At 45.1% G+C, this 18942-nt stretch overlaps 1 protein-coding gene across 1 annotated transcript in view; it reads left to right on the forward strand.

Annotated features, from left to right (window-relative positions):
- Positions 1–1806: 1806 nt before the first annotated feature.
- The window catches only part of map4k1 (mitogen-activated protein kinase kinase kinase kinase 1), a gene marked incomplete at both ends in the record, with an annotated part of 33101 nt that continues 15965 nt past the window's right edge, over positions 1807–18942 (forward strand). Inside the window, 8 exons of the mRNA XM_080531641.1 lie at positions 1807–1914; positions 9594–9651; positions 10226–10316; positions 10884–10948; positions 11385–11440; positions 13388–13435; positions 13957–13999; positions 15288–15360. Of these exons, the coding sequence (XP_080387767.1) occupies positions 1807–1914; positions 9594–9651; positions 10226–10316; positions 10884–10948; positions 11385–11440; positions 13388–13435; positions 13957–13999; positions 15288–15360 (542 nt within the window). The remainder of the gene's footprint in view (positions 1915–9593; positions 9652–10225; positions 10317–10883; positions 10949–11384; positions 11441–13387; positions 13436–13956; positions 14000–15287; positions 15361–18942) is intronic.

Here is an 18942-nt window from a genome sequence, read left to right on the forward strand (position 1 = left end):
ACTCATACACGGCCAGAAAAGTGAACAGAAATACAACGCTGACTTACGGTGCTATCTTGCGGCTGTCTTCACAAAGAGCTCCAGGATGCTTTCGCTTGAGGTGCTCGTTCATTGCAGATGTACTGCTGTGATAGGCCATTTCATTTCTGCACAGTTTACAGACCACCACATTGTTTTGAGCCAGTTTTGAGCCAGAAATGGCAAAACGTCACGTTTGACGTCAGACTTAACAACCGGATATTCAGGACAATTTTTTGCGCCCCGGCCGAGAAATAGGAGACAGCCAATTGGAGCGCTGCTACAGCTCACGTGTAAGCGAAAAGTATTTGGCCTGCGATAGACTTGCATTCGACCGGCGTCCCGACTCCTCCCCCTATGTATTTTAACAGTGAATTTTACACAGATCTGTTATGTAGGACTAGATGTTGATATCCCTCGATACATACATACTTAAGGCACCGATGAGACTCTGTGGTGTTCAAATGAGCGATGGCATCCTTTGGGTTGTCAAGTGGGCGCCCTCCTTCATGAATGTTTCGCTGATAAGCCCACGACACCTCCAGAGGGTTCACCAGTGAATCCCAGCGTCCCAGGTTCACTCCCTAGATGCGATCAGCTCATTTGAATGCCCGGGTTGAGTCCTTTCTCTTCATCCACAGCCACTGGCTCCCCTTTTCAGCAGCCCTGGAGAGGTCCTTGATTGCCTGCCGGTGGGTCTTCCCTCGCACTCCCATCTCCCTGAGTAGCCTGGATGTTGAGGTGGCTACGAACCCTCTGCAGCCTACTTCCACTGGGCGTACCTTCGCTGTCCAGCCTTGTTGTTGGCATCTGCTGCGAGTTCAGTGTACCTCAGCCTCTTCCGCTCGTAGGCCTCCTCCACTGCACCCTCCCAGGGCACAGTGAGCTCGATGATGTAAACGAGCTTGAGCGAGGCTGACCACAGCACAAGGTCTGGTCGCAGGTTGGTGGCTGCGATCTCAGCTGGGAAGCAGAGTTTCTTGTCCAAGTCTGCCAGCAGCTTCCAGTCCCGTGCTCTGCCCAGCTGCCCAGTGTCTGGCCTTATGGTGGTGAGGCTGGCTTTACCCTCGCCCTCCCGAACAAATGGTGCTGGCTGCCACCGGGATGATGGGGGAGGAAGGGCGTTCACACTTTCCAGCACTTACGACCAACCTGTGTGTATGTCCTAGGCTGCCAAATATAAACACAAGCAGTCTGCATCTGTACCCTAGTTCTGAGATGGTATTCAGGAGAGGTTGGTACTTAATTACCTTGGTCATGAAGGCTTCCTCTAGGCTAGGGTCAAATGTGCAGGCTACCTCCAGAACACACACACACACACACACACACGCACACACACACACAGTCACACAGTCACTCACTCACTCACTCACTCTCTCTCTCTCTTTTACACACACGCGCACGCAAACACACACGCATGCACGCACACACACACACACACACACACACACACACACACAGCAGGAAGTGAAACTAGAGTAGATGCAAATGAGCCACATACATTTGACAGAGAGAGAGAGAGAGAGAGAGAGAGAGAGAGAGAGAGAGAGAGAGAGAGAGAGAGAGAGAGAGAGAGAGAGAGAGAGAGAGAGAGAGAGATGAGAGTGATTGAGCGAGGGAGGGTTGACTTGTGTGAGAAAACGGAAAGTGAGTGAAAGACTGAGTGTGAGTGTGTGTGTGTATGTGTGAGAGTGTGTGTGTGTGTACGTGTTTGTGGCTGCCTCAGGAACAGTACTCAGTGGAGGACCGTGTGTCGGTGTCTGTCTATGCTGTGTCCCAGCAGCAGTGATGGACTCCCAGAACCGGGTAGCACTGTCCATCTCCACCAGAGATCCTCAGGAAGACTTTGAGATCCTCATGCGGGTCGGTGGAGGAACCTATGGAGAGGTTTACAAGGTTAGATTAGTGTCATTTCCAGCCTTGTGGACAGCATTTGAAAGTTTTCTTCTTCTGCTGTGAACATGACATTTTATTTATCTCTGTGTTAGTGATGTTTCAGGTAAAGGCCTATGTGTATGTGATGTCGTAATGTGTCATAATTCCAAGCCTATTTTTAAACGCTTCAGGGTGTGATATTCTTTGTCTATGGTTTATTTTCATTGTTAGAGAATGGTTAGTTCTTCTTGTAAGTCATGTTTCAAAACGTCGATTTTAATAAGCCTGGTTTTATCGACGTAATCAATAACTTCTTAAAATGTGAGTGTTCCTGTCTCTAGAAAGGGAGTGGCTTTTAAAAGTAGCCTGATAAGATCTTTTTGATACATACTTTAACACCTCCTTTTCACAGTTTCCTTTCCTTTCCTTTCTTTCGTTAAGTTTTTGAAATACTCTGTGTAAGAGTATTACAATAGTATGAATGAGATGCTTAATATTATTATTGTTTTAAAGGTTCTTTTTTTAGTGGGGGCAGTCCCACTCTTACATTGGTTATTGGATAGAGATAGTGGAGAAAGACAGGAACTCATGCAGAGCACTCATGCAGTCGGATGTGTCTGAGGCTGACAGTTTGACCCCTATCCGTGACCTTACCTGATGGGGCCACATCTGCATAGGCTGTCACCATTTACTGGATCACATTACATTTTCTGTAACCATATTTGGTTTCTAGGGTATATTTTCCCTCCATTCCTTAGGAAAAGCAAGGCAAGCAAGATGACAAATGAAAATGAAAAATTAGTTTCAACATTCATACTCAAGTAGTAGCTATAGTGATTCGGCTAACGTGCTGAAAGTTTTGGAGGCAATGCGTGAACAGAATTACTCGCACTGAATTAGTCATCTTTCTAGCCTGTCACAGGGCTAGCAGTAACACCACCCGGTGGGTATGCTAACGGTCGCTAGCAGTGACACCACGCGATGGGTACACTAGGCTAGCAGTGACACCACGCAATGGGTATGCTAGGCTAGCAGTGACACCACGCGATGGGTACACTAGGATAGCAGTGACACCACACGATGGGTACGCTAGGCTAGCAGTGACTCAGCTCCACCCTCAGTAGACATGCCAGCCCCGGCGCCAGAACCAACACCTTGGGTGGGCAGAGGCTCACAGTGGGAGGGTGGGGAGGGGGAGGGTGTTAGCGGTGGCAAGGCCGATAGAGGATGGGGGGAGGTGGTAGAAAGGCAGACAGGGAGCGCTTAGGTGGCCTAGCGGGTTAAGCGTCGACCATGTAACCGCAGGGTCCCCGGTTCGATTCTGGCCGGGGACATATCCTGCATGTCATCCCTCCTCTCTCTCTCACCCATCCTTCCTGTCATAATCTATACTGTACTGTCAATAAAAAAGAAAAATATGAGTGGGACTGCCCCACTCAAAAAAAGAAAAAAGAAAGGCTGACAGGGTGCGGGGGGCTATGACATAGTATAATAATAATTTTAATTAATAATTTTGCCATTTAGCAGACGCTTTTAATCCAAAGCGACTTACAATTACGAATTACAGGGACATTCCCCCTGGAGTAACTGAGGGCTAAGTGCCTTACTCAAGGGCACACTAGTAGTGGTGTGGTTTCAGGCGGGATTTGAACTCACAACCTTCCGATCACAAGTCCAACTCACTATCCACTAGACCACCACTACCCCTATGTATAAATCGTACATGGTATACAACCCCCGCCCATAGCTACCGCCAGCCTTTAGACATGCTACTGCTACCGTTATCTCTCCTATCGCTAGCAAATGAGCTTGAATTCAGGGTGGAGGTCTGTAGCTATTTCCATTTTATGCATCGAATTTGATTGTGTAACAGGTCGTCCCATTGCCGCAAACAGTATCGCTTTGTGGCCAACACACACGACCGTCACCAAAATACCCAATGTTAACCAATCTTTTTCTAGTTGTGCAAAACCTTGCAATTCGAGGGCCGCTGATAGGGGTAAATCAACTTGACGAGTGAGTTTACCATCTCCAACAATCCCTCTAAACGCACAAAGTCACAGTGACCCCAGCCGCTGAACTACTTATCTGAGTCAAACAGCTCACGTTTGTCTGGAACCCGAGGCCTCTGTGTTGCCAACAACAAGTGACCGTCAACATCTAAGTGTGTGGGGGTATTTCAGTGTGTGGGGGTATTTCAGCTTGAGGAAGAGGAGGGACTTTACCATCTCTCAACCCTCTAACAGTAACAATTGTGTATCCAGTGTGGAATTTAGGTACTTTCAAGGATACCAGTAGGAGGTACGATGTCAGTGATAGCATTGTAGTCTGATGATGAGGATGAGGGGAGGACAATGCTGGTCTTATTATCAGAGGGGAACTGGCCGGGTTTGGCAGCTGCGTGTTGTGAGGTTGTGTCCTGAGTGTGACACATGCAAAGCAGAGGAGGATATGGACCTCACTTCCTCATTCAGGGAGGGAGATGTAGGCCGTCAATAGATGATGCTCTGTTTTCACTTTGCTTTGCATTTTTTCAGGAACTCTGCATATTAAACATTTGTGTGACCTGATGCAAAGGCAGCACTTACACTTAGCCACAGTGTGTTGAGCGTGTGTGTGCATGTGAGCGTGTGTGTGTGTGAGCGTGTCTGTGTGTGTGTGTGTGTGTGCGCGCGTATGCATGTGTATGTGGGGGAAGATAACAGGTTTGGCTAGCATGCTGCTGTCTGCATTCGTCTGAAGGTATGTCTGCATTCTAGTCAAACAGGCTTATTATAGCGGTAGCTAGTTTTTCCTGTTCCACAACAACAACAGCATAAAGGCCAGAATCCTTACTTGAGCGAGCATCTCATTGACCTCAATGTATGATTTACATCAAAAAGTCGTTACACGCAAAGATATCAAGTTAGGATTCGGCTCGACGTAAGGGGAGCATCTCAGTAATTGAGGCGGAGGGGGGGGGGGGGGGGGGGGTTGTACCCTGACCTTTACGTACCCTGACCTTTACGTACCCTGACCTTTACGTACCATGAACGTTACTGGGGGCAGCTGTGGCGCAGGAGGTAGAGCCGGCGTCTAATGATCGCAAGTGTGAGGGGGCCAGTGCCTTGCATGATAGCTTGTCGCCGTTGGTGTGTGAATGTGTGTGTGCGAATGGGTGAATGAGAGGCCGTTGTAAAGCGCTTTGGAATAAGGCGCTATATAAGTCAGTGCATTTCCCATGTATTACTGTAGGTGTACGCCTGTACAGTACACCTCTGTCTGATGAAGTTGGAAAGCACCATTGGATTGGAACTGCTGAAGGAATAATTTCTGCCTCTCCTGCACGCTACTATGCCACACATTTCATACCTCACAAATACTGTAGATATTTGAGAGGCCTTCACGTACTACACTAGACCTGTCCTTGATTTACTGTAGTTCTGTAGTGCAAAATCCAAGTTAAACCAAGCGCACACCTCCAAATACTTATGCCAAAGTATTTAACAAATTGGACTGTATGTCAAAGAAAAGTGTGCTACTTTTAAATATAGGCCTTCACACATACAGTACACTAACTAACGTGGAAGCCGGAGGACACCGTTCACTCACACACACTCACAGCAACGGGTCTTATCAGTAGTATGCTTCAAGGTAACCATGCCAACCATCGCAGGGTTGACTTTCACTGTGGCCTCGATGCTTCCTCTGAAAAGGGGATCTTCAAATCTGTCTGCTGATCAGAAGCAGTCACGTCTGTGCCAGGTGCAGGCGGCCGACTTGAAGTCAGAAAGTGAAAATAAAGAAGTGAGAGAGCCATTGTTATTTACAGTGGATATGTGCTGCTTCTCGTGTAAGCTCTCCTCTGAATTAAAGGGTGTGTGTGTGTGTGTGTGCGTGTGCGTGTGCGTGTGTGTGTGTGTGCGCGTGTGCGTTCAGAATCATCTCAGGTTCATTTATACGCCATTTAGCGGACGCTTTTATCCAAAGCAACTTACTGTAGGCTACATACAAATGTACATGAAACCCGGGCCACAACCTAAGCGTGGTTAGCGCCATGCTCTACCAACTGAACCACAGAGGACTACCGTTTATTTTTAACCCCCCCCCCCATTTAAAAAAAAAAAAAAAAGAGGAAGAGAGAGAGATAACAGCAAGCAGCAGATCTACTGTATATGAAGACTGGGGCTTCTGACATACAGCAGGCCCTGAACAGGTCAACATCAGCAGTATAGACAGGGGTACAGGGACAGCACAGGTGTTACATAACCGGCAGGACTTTCAGTGTGAACCTTTACTGTTAGGAGGATATGTGGTCATTTTCGGATGTAACTGTATTCATACAGGTTAGTCTCGTTGAGATAACATCTCTTTTTCAAGGGATACCTGTTTGTACCTGAAGAGACGGCCCAGAGCACGTCCACATCAGCGGCGTGGACAGGTGTTACATAACCGGCAGGACTTAAGGACTTTTTCAAGAGAGACCTGTTTCCATAGCAGTAACAGGGGGACACACAGTTGCAGATAAAACAACGTACAAGCACAGACACGTCGTTGAACCAACTATGGAAACATGTACAGTACAACAGTTATGTCTAGAAACACAAACGTCATCACTACAAACTGCTGTCCTGATGACATTCACACACATCTGCAATGTTTGCGTCAACCAAGTGTTTAAACTCCACCAAAGTGTTTAAACTCCACCAAAGTGACTTGATCTCTTGATGCTGCAATGTCGAAGAACTGAAGCCTAAGAATTTTACTCTGTTAACTTATACTTGTGTAAGATGTACTGTAACAATACACTTCAAACCTCAAACTTGATCGTCGAGTTTTAAACTGTTCTGGAGAGAATTCCAGGACCATGGAGCAGTGTAGCTAAAACTATTTCTACCATGACCTGTTCTTACTTTGACTGATTTACTGATACACACCTCCACTAAAGGAACCGTTTACCGTAAGGCGGCAAGAAAAAAGCTCCTTCCCTCCAAACATATCCTTCTTTTGACTTTTTATCTCTGAAAATGAGATTTGAGTGATTTCCAATATCTTCACACACACACACACACACACACACACACACACACACACACACACACCTCATACGCAAGTCTTGTCTTTTTTAGGGTCCTGTTCCTCATGTCCAAGAGTGGCTACCAGCCTCCCAAACTCAAAGAAAAGGCCAAATGGTACAGTATACTATAACTACACTACAACTCTACACTAGAACTACACTACAGTATACTAGAACTACACTAGAACTACACTCATAGCTTCACTCTTTTTTTTTTTCTTCTTCTTTTCTTTCTTCTCTCAGTGTCCTTGAGTCTGAGAATCTGCCATTTTTAAACTAAATCTATTATTATTATTATTATTATTATTATTATTATTATTATTATTATTATCATCATCATAGTACGTATCTTGAGAGGCTCAGAAGGTACCTAGCAAATGTAAAAATGCATATGTATGCATATACTGTATGTTGTGCCCCTGCCCCATAGCATTCCATACATTTGGAAGGCCCCATGGGTTTCCATACAGACCATACATGTCTGTCTGGGTGTGTGTGTGTGTGTGTGTTTGTGTGTTTGTCTGTCTGCTTCGAAGGTCAGTGACGTCACCGTGGAAACCGCTCCCGCCCTCGACAACAACATTTCCAGTGGTCTGTGAAATGCAGAGGCTGTTTGCCTTGTGGCTTTCCCTCAGTGACCACCTCTCGCCATAGAGCCACACCCCCCCCCCCAACGCTAAAACCCGCCCTGTTGACAACTTTCCACCCAGCACACCCAGGGGCTTTTTATAGTGTGATGCCACAGCTAACAAACAAGGTCGCTCTGCCTGTGTGAGTGGGTGTAAAGAGGTGGCTTGGCTTGGTGAGGCACACTTGCAAAATCAGTAGCATCGACTTTAGCATTAGCATTATTATTAGCATTAGCATTAGCTCCCCCCACCCAGAGCTCATCAGCTCAACACATTCCTGTGACCGGGGTTTGATATGAATGATACGCCACGAAGACAAATGATTGTCATGGAAATTGTAGGTCAAATACACGGTCATGACATTTATAGGTCAAATAACTACACAGTCATGGGGCGCTTTGTGGCGTAACGCACTAAGCGTCGACCGTGTAACCGCAGGGTTCCCAGTTCGATTCCGGCTGCGGACATATCCTGCATGTCATCTCTTCTCTCTCTCTCTCTCTCTCACCCATCCTTCCTGTCAAATCTCTACTGTCTCTATTGCAATAAAAAGACAAATATGAGTGGGACTGCCCCACTCAGAAAAAAGAACTTAAATAAAAAAGAATTATACACAACAAAGTAATGACAATTAGCTTTTGACAATTAGGTCAAAAGCGTGGTCATGACAATTATAGGTCAAATGCGTGGTCATGACAATTATAGGTCAAATGCGTGGTCATGACAATTATAGTTCAACAATACAGGAGGGAGTCCTACAGGGTCCTACAGTATAGTGTGTAGGCGTTTCCTCCCAACCAACCACAAACCTTATCAGCCCAGTCAACCCGGCAGAGACACGGCTGCACTGTTATAGTGCAGGCCTGCGTGACACTAGAAACACATGACATGATCTACAGTGTACCGGAAAAGAGGATTCATTTTGTCTTATTTTAGATTTATACTCCATCCATTTGGATTTGAAATCAAACCATTTTCAATACTATAGTGGTCAGGCTTTCATTCAATGTTTTCTTTTTTTCTGATTCGTTTCACCATTTAGGCATTTAGCAGACGCCTTATTCCAAAGCGACTTACAATCAATACATTTGAATACTAAGCAAGTGAATCATCAATCCACCAGTCGTAGCAGGAAGAGTAATCCAGCTCAGGCCCGGGGCCATTGATAGAAGGAAAAACCTTCTTCTATCACCTTCTTCTAAACCTAGGTTGTTGTGGGGGGGGGTTTTGTATTGGAAAATTGGCTTGACAGGTGTCTCTGGTTAGTCAGGTGTCTCTGGTTAGTCAGGTGTCTGGTTAGTCAGGTGTCTCTGGTTAGTCAGGTGTGTTCTGTGACAGACATAAGAGAGCTGCCAATGTCTAGTATGGATTCTAGGCTTTGCGTTTTCTGCGAGCGGTGTCTGTCAACAAGAGGACCAAAGACGTCAATGAACATCAAGGAAACCATTGTGATGAATCATAAACATAACCAAAATCTTAGACTTAGACAACCACATCTCAGCCATGAGCTCAAGCATTCTACATTAAGGGAATAAAGCACTTTGAATTGCCCCTGTTAATTAATAATAATAATAATTCATTAAATGTATATAGCGCTTTTCCGAGGCTCAAAGACGCTGACAATATGGGAGAAACGGAAAACACAGAAACAACAAGCAGCAGATAACATGGGCACATAGAACACAGAGTGAGGGGGGGGGGGGTAGGGGGGGAGATGGTTAGGGGGTAGGGGAGGCTGTATGCATGTCAGGGGGGGAGGGGGGGGTGGCAGGGTTAGGGGAGATGGGTGGTTTTGAGGTGGGATTTAAAGGTGAGGAGTGAGGGTGAGTCTCTGAGTGGTTGAGGGAGAGAGTTCGAGAGGCGGGGTGCAGCTCGTGAAAAGGCACGGTGACCGAAGCCTTTGAGTTTTTCTATGAAATGTGCTATACAAATAACCTTGCCTTGCCTATAGGTGAATTCTCCCCTCCACAAAATCAACACACTGACTGAATGATGCATTTGTCTGGGAATTTCAGGCTCGGAGCAAACAGGGAGGGGAACTGGCAGCCATCAAAGTGATCAAGATGGAGCCAGGTAAGAGGATAAAGTGGCACACATTGATACATGACTTCGCTTCATTTTGAATCCTAAATGAAACAGCACATTGGAGCTAGGCAGCTAGCCCAAGTAGCGAATGTTGACCCTATCCTGTGTGACAGGAAACAGACATATTTTTTGTTGACATTCATAGATTCATAGATTGTGTTCATGTCTCAGAATGTCAAGTCAAGTCAAGACAGTTTTATTTGTATAGCACGTTTACATACAGCAGTGGCTGAACCAAAGTGCTTCACAGGTGTAGAACAGATAAAATGCAGGAAATAAAATAAGATGCACAATGCACACAATACAATACAATACAAGATATGATCAAGTAAAAAAAAAAAAAGATAAAAGGACTGAAAACAATAAAACAATAAAATAATAAAAGCCAGGGACCGATGGCTAAGTGGGTGGGGAAGGCCAGGGAAAACAGGTGTGTTTTTAGGAGGGATTTAAAAACCTCCAGGGTCTGAGCGGCCCTGAATGAAGAATGAAGAATGAATGACATAGAATGGTACTATGTCAAAGGATAAAACAGTGCTGACGGTGGCCTCTCCCTGTACAGAGGACGACTTCTCAGTGATCCAGCAAGAGATCGTCATCGTAAAGAGCTGCAAGCACCGCAACATCGTGGCGTACTACGGCAGCTACATCCGGTGAGGCTTCTGGTCCCGCAGCAGAGTTTACATCACCTTTACATTTTAGACATTTAGCATTTTCGCCTTTATCCAAAGCCACTTACAGTTCGAGATTACAGGTTCAGTCTCCGTGGGGTAACTTAGGGCTGAGTGCTTTACTCAAGGGCACACACCTAGTGGTGGTGCTCCCAGGTGGGATTTGAACTCATGATCACCAGTCCAACTCACTATCCATTTAAGTGAAAGTAAGTGAATTATCTCTCCATCGGTCACTATAAGGAAAAGTCATCTATGCCTAGGACCAAGGGCCATTGACAGTTACCATGCTAGAAGAAGGAAGAATTAATAAATAAATTATTATTATAATAATAATTATTTACAGTAGAGAAACTGTAAAGGGGGGTAGTGGGGATGAAGAGGTCTTTAGGAGCGACAGTTAAGCAGCTACCACATCAGATACAGCCTTTAACTCTTTCAACAAGAAATGTGGTCAGTTGTGCCAGTGATCATATGTTAGATGGACTAACTATGATAACGGTGAGAGCATAACTGTGTGTGTGTGTGTGTGTGTGTGTGTGTGTCCAGGGCCAACAAGCTGTGGATCTGTATGGAGTTCTGTGGTGGAGGATCTCTCCAGGACGTGTACCATGGTGAGTGAGAGCTTGAGAGTCATAAAACACTTAGGCTGCGTTCGTAAATACGCTCTGAGAAATCTGCTCAACACTCATGGCATGCCTCTTGTCCAATCCAATTACATGGTCCATTTTCTGACGTTGAACCCAGTGTGCGCTCCGGCGCTCTCAGAGCTGTCCTTTTTAAATCACCAACCGCCAAATAGTTCCGTAACTCTCACCACATAGAGTGCCATCCATGTGTTCTATGTGGTGTCTACCTAGCAACAACACTTTGATTGGCTGCAAAATGAAGCATAATCATTGATGCATTTCTAGTGAATAAAAGTCAACCCTGGTACTCTAGAATGTTGACAATTTGGCGACTTTATTCACCCTTGGCACTGAATGAGTTAATACAAGTGTATAAGAGTGTGTAGCGTTCCACATGCTGTTCATGCTCTCCCTCCTACAGTGACCGGGCCGCTGTCAGAGCCTCAGATAGCCTACGTCAGCAGGGAGATGCTGCAGGTGAGATCACACACACACACACACACACACACACGCACAGACAGACAGACAGACAGACACAGACACAGACACAGACACAGACACAGACACACACACACACACACACACACACACACACACACACACACACCACACACTCACACACACGCTGTACTGTGTACAAGTCTTTTTCAGAATGTCTGTCAGTGATTTCTGCCTGCAGGGTCACCAACAAAATGTAAATGATGGAGAAAATGCATTTTAACATCCGAACAGCACTAGATTTCTAGCCATAACACCCCCTCCATACCATACACCCCTCCACCATATTTCACAGATGAGGTGGTATGCCGGGGATTTTGGCGCAGTTCCTTTTTTCCTCCACATTTGCCATGACTCTGCTACATGTTATTGTCTCATCTGTCCACATGACCTTTTTCTAGAATTCACGGTTCCTTTAAGTACTTTTTTTCAGTAAACTGTAACTTGGCCATCCGGTTTCTGTCTGTTAACTAGTGGTTCACACCCTGCAGTGAAGCCTCTGTAGCTCTGCTGGTGAAGTCCTCTGCAGACGGTAGCCTCTGACACCTTCACACCTCCCTCCTGGAGAGGGTTCCTTAACTGTGGAACAGTCGTTTGTTTGTTTTTTCTTAATTATGGTGAGCTGTTTTCAGTCATCCGATGTCAAGGTCTTCCTTGGCCTGCCAGGCCTTTTTGTGATGAATGATTTCACAAGTGTTTTTCTTTTTTTGGATGATGTGTCCAACTGTTGTTCGAAAGCCTACGGTACACCAATAGCAGACTCCAAAAGACAATGTAAAGGCTAAAATCAGACAGTCATACTAGAGATTGACAGCTCATATTGACAGTCATACATCTAGACATTGACAGCTCATATTGACAGTCATATATCTAGACATTGACAGCTCATATTGACAGTCATACTGCTGTCTAGACATTGACAGCTCTCTTATTTCTGCACAAATCATGTGATGGAACACACCTGACCAACCAGAAACACCTGTCAAGACAATGTTCCAATACTACTGGGGCCGTATTACAGAAACGTCCTAAATTGCATATCTTATCTTAACTGTTTGGTAACCATGGTAATTAGGATTAGGACCGAAAAGCCATTACAGATCACAGTTCCTAAGTCAATGTTCCTATCCTAACTTGAGATAGCAAAAGTGTATTACACAAGCATTCTAACTTCACAAAATCTTAAATAAAGTCACCTAACTTTAGGATAACCGAAAAGTGAAAGTACCATTGGTTGCTAGGTAACAGACATAAACGCTGATAACCGACGTTGGATTTAATATTTAGGATGAGATAAGATAGGATGAAGTAAATAAGATAGGGTTCCTAAAGTTAGTTAGGATTTGCTTCTGTAATACCAAATTGAGACAAGTCTTATCTTCTACTTTCCTATCTTAACTTAGGACTTAAGATCGGACGTTTCTGTAATACGGCCCCAGGTTCCCTGAAACAGGGGGACTATGTATCAAAAGGTTGTAATTACATTTAAAAAAAGAAATCTAAATTTTAAGTGGTGAAACCAATATGAAATAAGAAAATGTTTAGGAGTCATATTAATATATACTTATTTCATATTAATATGAATATTAACCCATGATCAAGGAGTATATCTATGATTTATGAATAAAAAAAAACTGCTACGAAAACAGATTGAACTAAGGTTGTATCCTAAGTTTATTGTTACGTGACATTACACAAGAGTAAGAGAGTACAATTATTCAAGATAAAAAAAGTGACAATAGTACAGGATTTTGATGTACTTCATACAGTATGTCTATAAGTGGCCTTAACCCAATAGATCAATTGAATCGAAAATCCAATCAATGGCTCATAGCACGGCTCATAGCACATGGCATTGAAAACAATTGAATTGTTGATTACTCTCTGCCCATCTTTAAACTCTTACATGTGTCTGCGTCCCTGCAGGGTCTGGACTACTTACATGGTCAGAAGAAGATCCACAGAGACATAAAGGTAAGTGTGTGTGTGTGTGTGTGTGTGTGTGTGTGTGTGTGTGTGTGCGCACACACATACAATGCACTGACAGTGTAATTTATACTATTTTACATGTATTCTAATTTACAGCCTACATCATTTATTGTTCTTAGTTTTTGCTATTGTCTTTTACATTATTTCTGCTTATAGAAATATATGATTATTTTTTATGTCCTATGCACCAACCTCACCAAGCCAATTTCCTGTATGTGCAAATATACGTGGCCAAATAAAATAATTCTGATTCTGAAGGAGACTGGGGGCTGGTGTGTTTGTCCTGTGTTCATGCTTGCCAGCAAAATGTCCTGTAGATATTTCACTGATAGATTATAGATATTTCATTGAAAGATTATTGATATTTCATTGATAGATTATAGATATTTCATTGATAGATTATTGATATTTCATTGATAGATTATAGATATTTCATTGATATATTATAGATATTTCATTGATAGATTATTGATAATTCAGCTCTTTTGTCTCTTCCTGTCATCCAGGGAGCCAACATCCTGTTGAACGGCCAGGGAGAGGTGAAGCTAGGTAGGTCTGTTTAAACCCTGTCAGTTAGACCCTGTTTAAACCCTGTCAGTTAGACCCTGTTTTAAAGGTTATTTGTTGAGTGGGGCTGTCCCACTTTGATGTTGCACATAGTTTTTTCACTGGATAGAGACAGTGTAGAGAAACCGTAAAGTAAGGAGGAGAGGGCATGTCAGCAGGGCATATGTGTGAGGGTCACACATATGCCCCCCAGGTCATGGTACCAGACCACTGGACCATCCCAGGCTATGGTACTAGACCACTGGACCACCCCAGACCATGGTGCTAGACCACTGGACCACCCCAGGCCATGGTGCTAGACCACTGGACCACCCCAGGCCATGGTGCTAGACCCCTGTACCACCCCAGGCAGTGGTGCTAGACCACTGGACCACCCCAGGCCATGGTGCTGGACCACTGGACCACCCCAGGCCATGGTGCTAGACCCCTGGACCACCCCAGGCAGTGGTGCTAGACTACTGGACCTTTGGACCACCCCAGGCCATGGTGCTGGACCACTGGACCACCCCAGGCCATGGTACTAGACCACTGGACCACCCCAGGCCATGGTACTAGACCACTGGACCACCCCAGGCCATGGTGCTAGACCACTGGACCACCCCAGGCTATGGTGCTAGACCACTGGACCACCCCAGGCTATGGTGCTAGACCACTGGACCACCCCAGGCCATGGTGCTAGACCACTGGACCACCCCAGGCCATGGTGCTAGACCACTGGACCACCCCAGGCCATGGTGCTAGACCCCTGGACCACCCCAGGCCATGGTGCTAGACCACTGGACCACCCCAGGCCATGGTGCTAGACCACTGGACCACCCCAGGCTATGGTGCTAGACCACTGGACCACCCCAGGCCATGGTGCTAGACCACTGGACCACCCCAGGCCATGGTGCTAGACCACTGGACCACCCCAGGCCATGGTGCTAGACCACTGGACCACCCCAGGCCATGGTGCTAGACCAATGGACCACCCCAGGCCATGGTGCTAGACCACTGGACCACCCCAGGCCATGGTGCTAGACCACTGGACCACCCCAGGCCATGGTGCTAGACCACTGGACCACACACACCACGTTTAGACACTCTTAGAAGACAAACATAAAGTATAACATTATTGTTGTCAATAGTGAAAAAGATTCAAAGTTAACAGCAACTTCCATGACGCAGTGGTGGTACTTCAATTAGGTAAAGTTAGTAAGACTAACACGTTGTTAGCCTAATGAATGCTTTATTAATGCTAATGATGTATTTTTGCCCCGTCTCTGTGTAGCGGACTTTGGGATCTCGGCACAGATCACGGCTACTTTTGCGCGGCGGATGTCTTTCATCGGGACGCCCTATTGGTGAGGTTTAGATGTTCCTTCTCTGTGGCCCCTGTGGTTGTTTGATGTTAGATGTTGGCTTGGTTTACAAAAAAAAAAAAGTAAAAAAAAGTCTCTACTCTATTCGGTTGTTAAGTCGTGACGTGTTTCTGGGTCCAAAGTTGGCTGAGGCGCTCTCTTCGAAATGCCTCAGTAATAATAATAATTCATTATATGTATATAGCGCTTTTCCGAGGCTCAAAGACGCTGACAATATGGGGAAAACGGGAAAGTGCTGTGTCCCTTGTTGTATGAATAGATCCCAGTCTAAAAAACGATTGAACTGTCATTCTACCGCTGTAGTACACTGGTACTATTTTATGATTTATGGTATTTTATGAATGAAAGTGAAAGTTCTGTCACAAAACGCCGTTACGTATCCTCGCGCATTTTCTAGTGGGTATACGCAAATCCTTGTCCTTTCCTAGTGGGTATACGGCGTAGTCCTGCGTATCACGTAGACTACACCACTGCTTATATATATTTTTAAAAAGTAATTTCCCCCTATGTGACACCTTACGTGAAACGTGAATTTGGGGCGTGCGTTGACACTTGTTGTGCATAGTGGAGTGAGTGAGGAGTGAGTCATCATGAGTAGTCGCATCTATCAACGCTCCTGCCGCTGCGTCGACGGCAATGCAACGGCGAGGATTATCCCACATTTTCTTCTGTTCCTTCTGTGGATTACGGATTTGTACATCAAATCACCACAGAACTTGCATCTTATGGAGAAGGAGACAAACTTTGTTGGAAAAGGTGAGACCCATAGCGACTTTTATCTCCACGCCGCAAAGAAATGTTTGGGCTTCGGGGCTGCAACTATCCACACGACGCTGACTGCGGACCGGACGCGAAGGAACAAACCCCCGGCAGGTAGAATGGACCGAAGGACCATGATATGGCTCTATCTACTTCTCTCGGGAGACATTCAGCTGAATCCCGGACCAGTCTCAACCAGGCAAGCTACACGTTTAGCCAGAGAACAACTATGCATTTACCAGGCAAATGCTACTAGCGAAGACATTGACGACATTGTCGACAAACCGGTTAAACCGGCATCAGCAGCAGCGGACTTCCAGGATTCAGACGAGGCTAACAAAACAATGGGTAGCTATGCTAATAACATTACCCCCCCACCTAACTTCCACCAGCTATCTAGTGAACACAGAGGCCTCCCCCACCCGGTGACGACTCCCCCCCTCCCCCCTCCCTCCCCCACCCGACGACGACCCCCCCCTTCTCCACCCGGAGACTCCCTAACGAACCCGTTGAACAATGGGCGACCCCCCCCATCCCCCAATCCTCAACTTGTCGATGACCTGAATTGTGACTATTTCCAAGTCAAGGACATGAACTCTCTATTTGGACACAGCAGTAAGGGCCTGCATATTGTTCACCTTAATGTGAACAGTCTTGTGCCTAAACTGGACCAAATCAGAGAAATGTTCCATGACAGCAAGGTTCACATTTTGAGCTTCTCTGAGACCAAGTTTGATGAATCCATCAAAGACCCAGAGATTGAAATAGTTAACTACACAGTCATCAGAAACGACAGAAACAGGTATGGGGGTGGTGTCTGCATGTACATTCACAACGATATTATCTTTAACACCCGGGATGACCTGAATCGTGACAAATTAGAATCTGTTTGGGTTGAAATTATCTTTAACAAAGCAAAACCGGTGCTGGTTGGTACTATCTACAGACCTCCCGATCAGAATGATTTCTATGATATTCTTGAGGGGTGCTTGGATGACGTTGAATGTGTGGAAAAGATTCTTATTGGGGATTTGAACACGGACATGCTCAGAAATGAAGCATCCGTTTTCAAATCCTTCACTAGGTTTTCTGAATTACACGGTCTCCGTCAACAAATTACCAAACCCACTAGGGTGTGTATTTCTACTCAAACCACCATAGATCTCATTCTAACATCGGATGAGTCCAAAATCTCCAAGAGTGGGGTTATTGTATGTGGGCTAAGTGATCATTACATGATCTTTTGCACTCGTAAAAAACATAAACCCAAGGCTGGCGGTCATAAAACTGTAACCACTAGATCCCTTAAATCCTATTCTAGTGAGGCCTTAAACCATAAACTGGAGAATCAAGACTGGTTAGATGAACTAAAATGCACACAGGTTGAAGAGGCATGGCTAGGTTTCAAAACCAAATTCCTAAATATTATTGACAGTATAGCCCCCATGAGAACCACCAGGGTTAAAGCCCGATCGGAACCATGGATGAATTCGGACATTCTAAATGCTATGAAAGTCAGAGACCTAAAATGCTCTGAAGTTCAAAAATGCAAATCAAAATTAGTGAAACACTTAAACGAAGATCACAAAACCCAGTTTGAGAAAATTAAAAAACAATGCAACAAACTATGCAATCAGGTAATTACCATGACCAAATCTGCTAAGAAAGAATACCTCGATAACAAAATCGAAGAAAACTTAAACAAACCACGTGACCTTTGGAAGCTACTTAATAGCCAACTAGGTTGCAGTCAAAAACTCAAAACCAGGTCTACAAACATCAACATAAAATCTGGTGATTCTCTCCTTACAGACAAGCTGGATGTGGCTAAGTGCTTAAACACTTTCTTTACAACCATAGCCACTAAATTAGTTAACAATCTACCACCCCACTCAGGGCGCTGTGGTGTAGAGCACATCCGTGCGTTCTACAATAAACTGGGTGTACGCAATGATGATTTTAAACTCACCATGGTGTCAAACGATGAGGTGTTTAAAAAGCTGGGCGCTCTACACTCAGAAAAGGCCACGGGCCATGACAATATTCCAGCCAGATTTCTAAAAGACTCAGCTGCCTCCATTACCCCAATCATCACCCACATAATAAACCTCTCCATCAAACAGGGACACGTCCCCCTTGACTTTAAAATAGCAAGGGTAACCCCACTGTATAAAAAAGGAAGCAAATTAGACCCAGGCAACTACCGACCTGTTTCTATTCTTAATTCCATCTCGAAACTTATGGAAAAAATAGTTTATGAACAGGTTGATAGGTACCTTACCGAAAAAAATCTGATGTATGAATTTCAATCAGGATTCAGAACATCCCATTCCACTGACACATGCCTTCTCTATTTGAACGACCACATCAACCATGAGGTGGACTCGGGCAAGTACTGCGGCATGGTCATGCTGGACCTCCAGAAGGCCTTCGACACAGTAGATCACCACATATTGTTAGATAAACTGAAAGCAATTGGGTTCGATAGAACATCGGTGAGCTGGATGCAATCCTACTTAGAGGGGAGGGAACAGGTGGTTAGTGTGAACGGAACACTGTCCCCCCCCCTCCCAGTGACCTGCGGCGTTCCACAAGGAAGCATATTGGGACCTTTACTGTTCCTAATATATGTGAATGACATGTCATCAGCATGTGATTGCAATTTGTTCCTGTTCGCGGATGACTCGGCTCTGCTGGTCTCTGACAGGGACATATTGCAGGTGGAAAAAGCGCTAAGCACTGAACTGAGTAGAATCTGCATCTGGCTAGCTGACAATAAACTATCAATACACCTAGGTAAAACTG

Source organism: Nansenia antarctica (assembly GCF_963989245.1).
Source record: "Nansenia antarctica genome assembly, chromosome: 5".
Lineage (NCBI taxonomy): Eukaryota > Metazoa > Chordata > Actinopteri > Argentiniformes > Microstomatidae > Nansenia > Nansenia antarctica.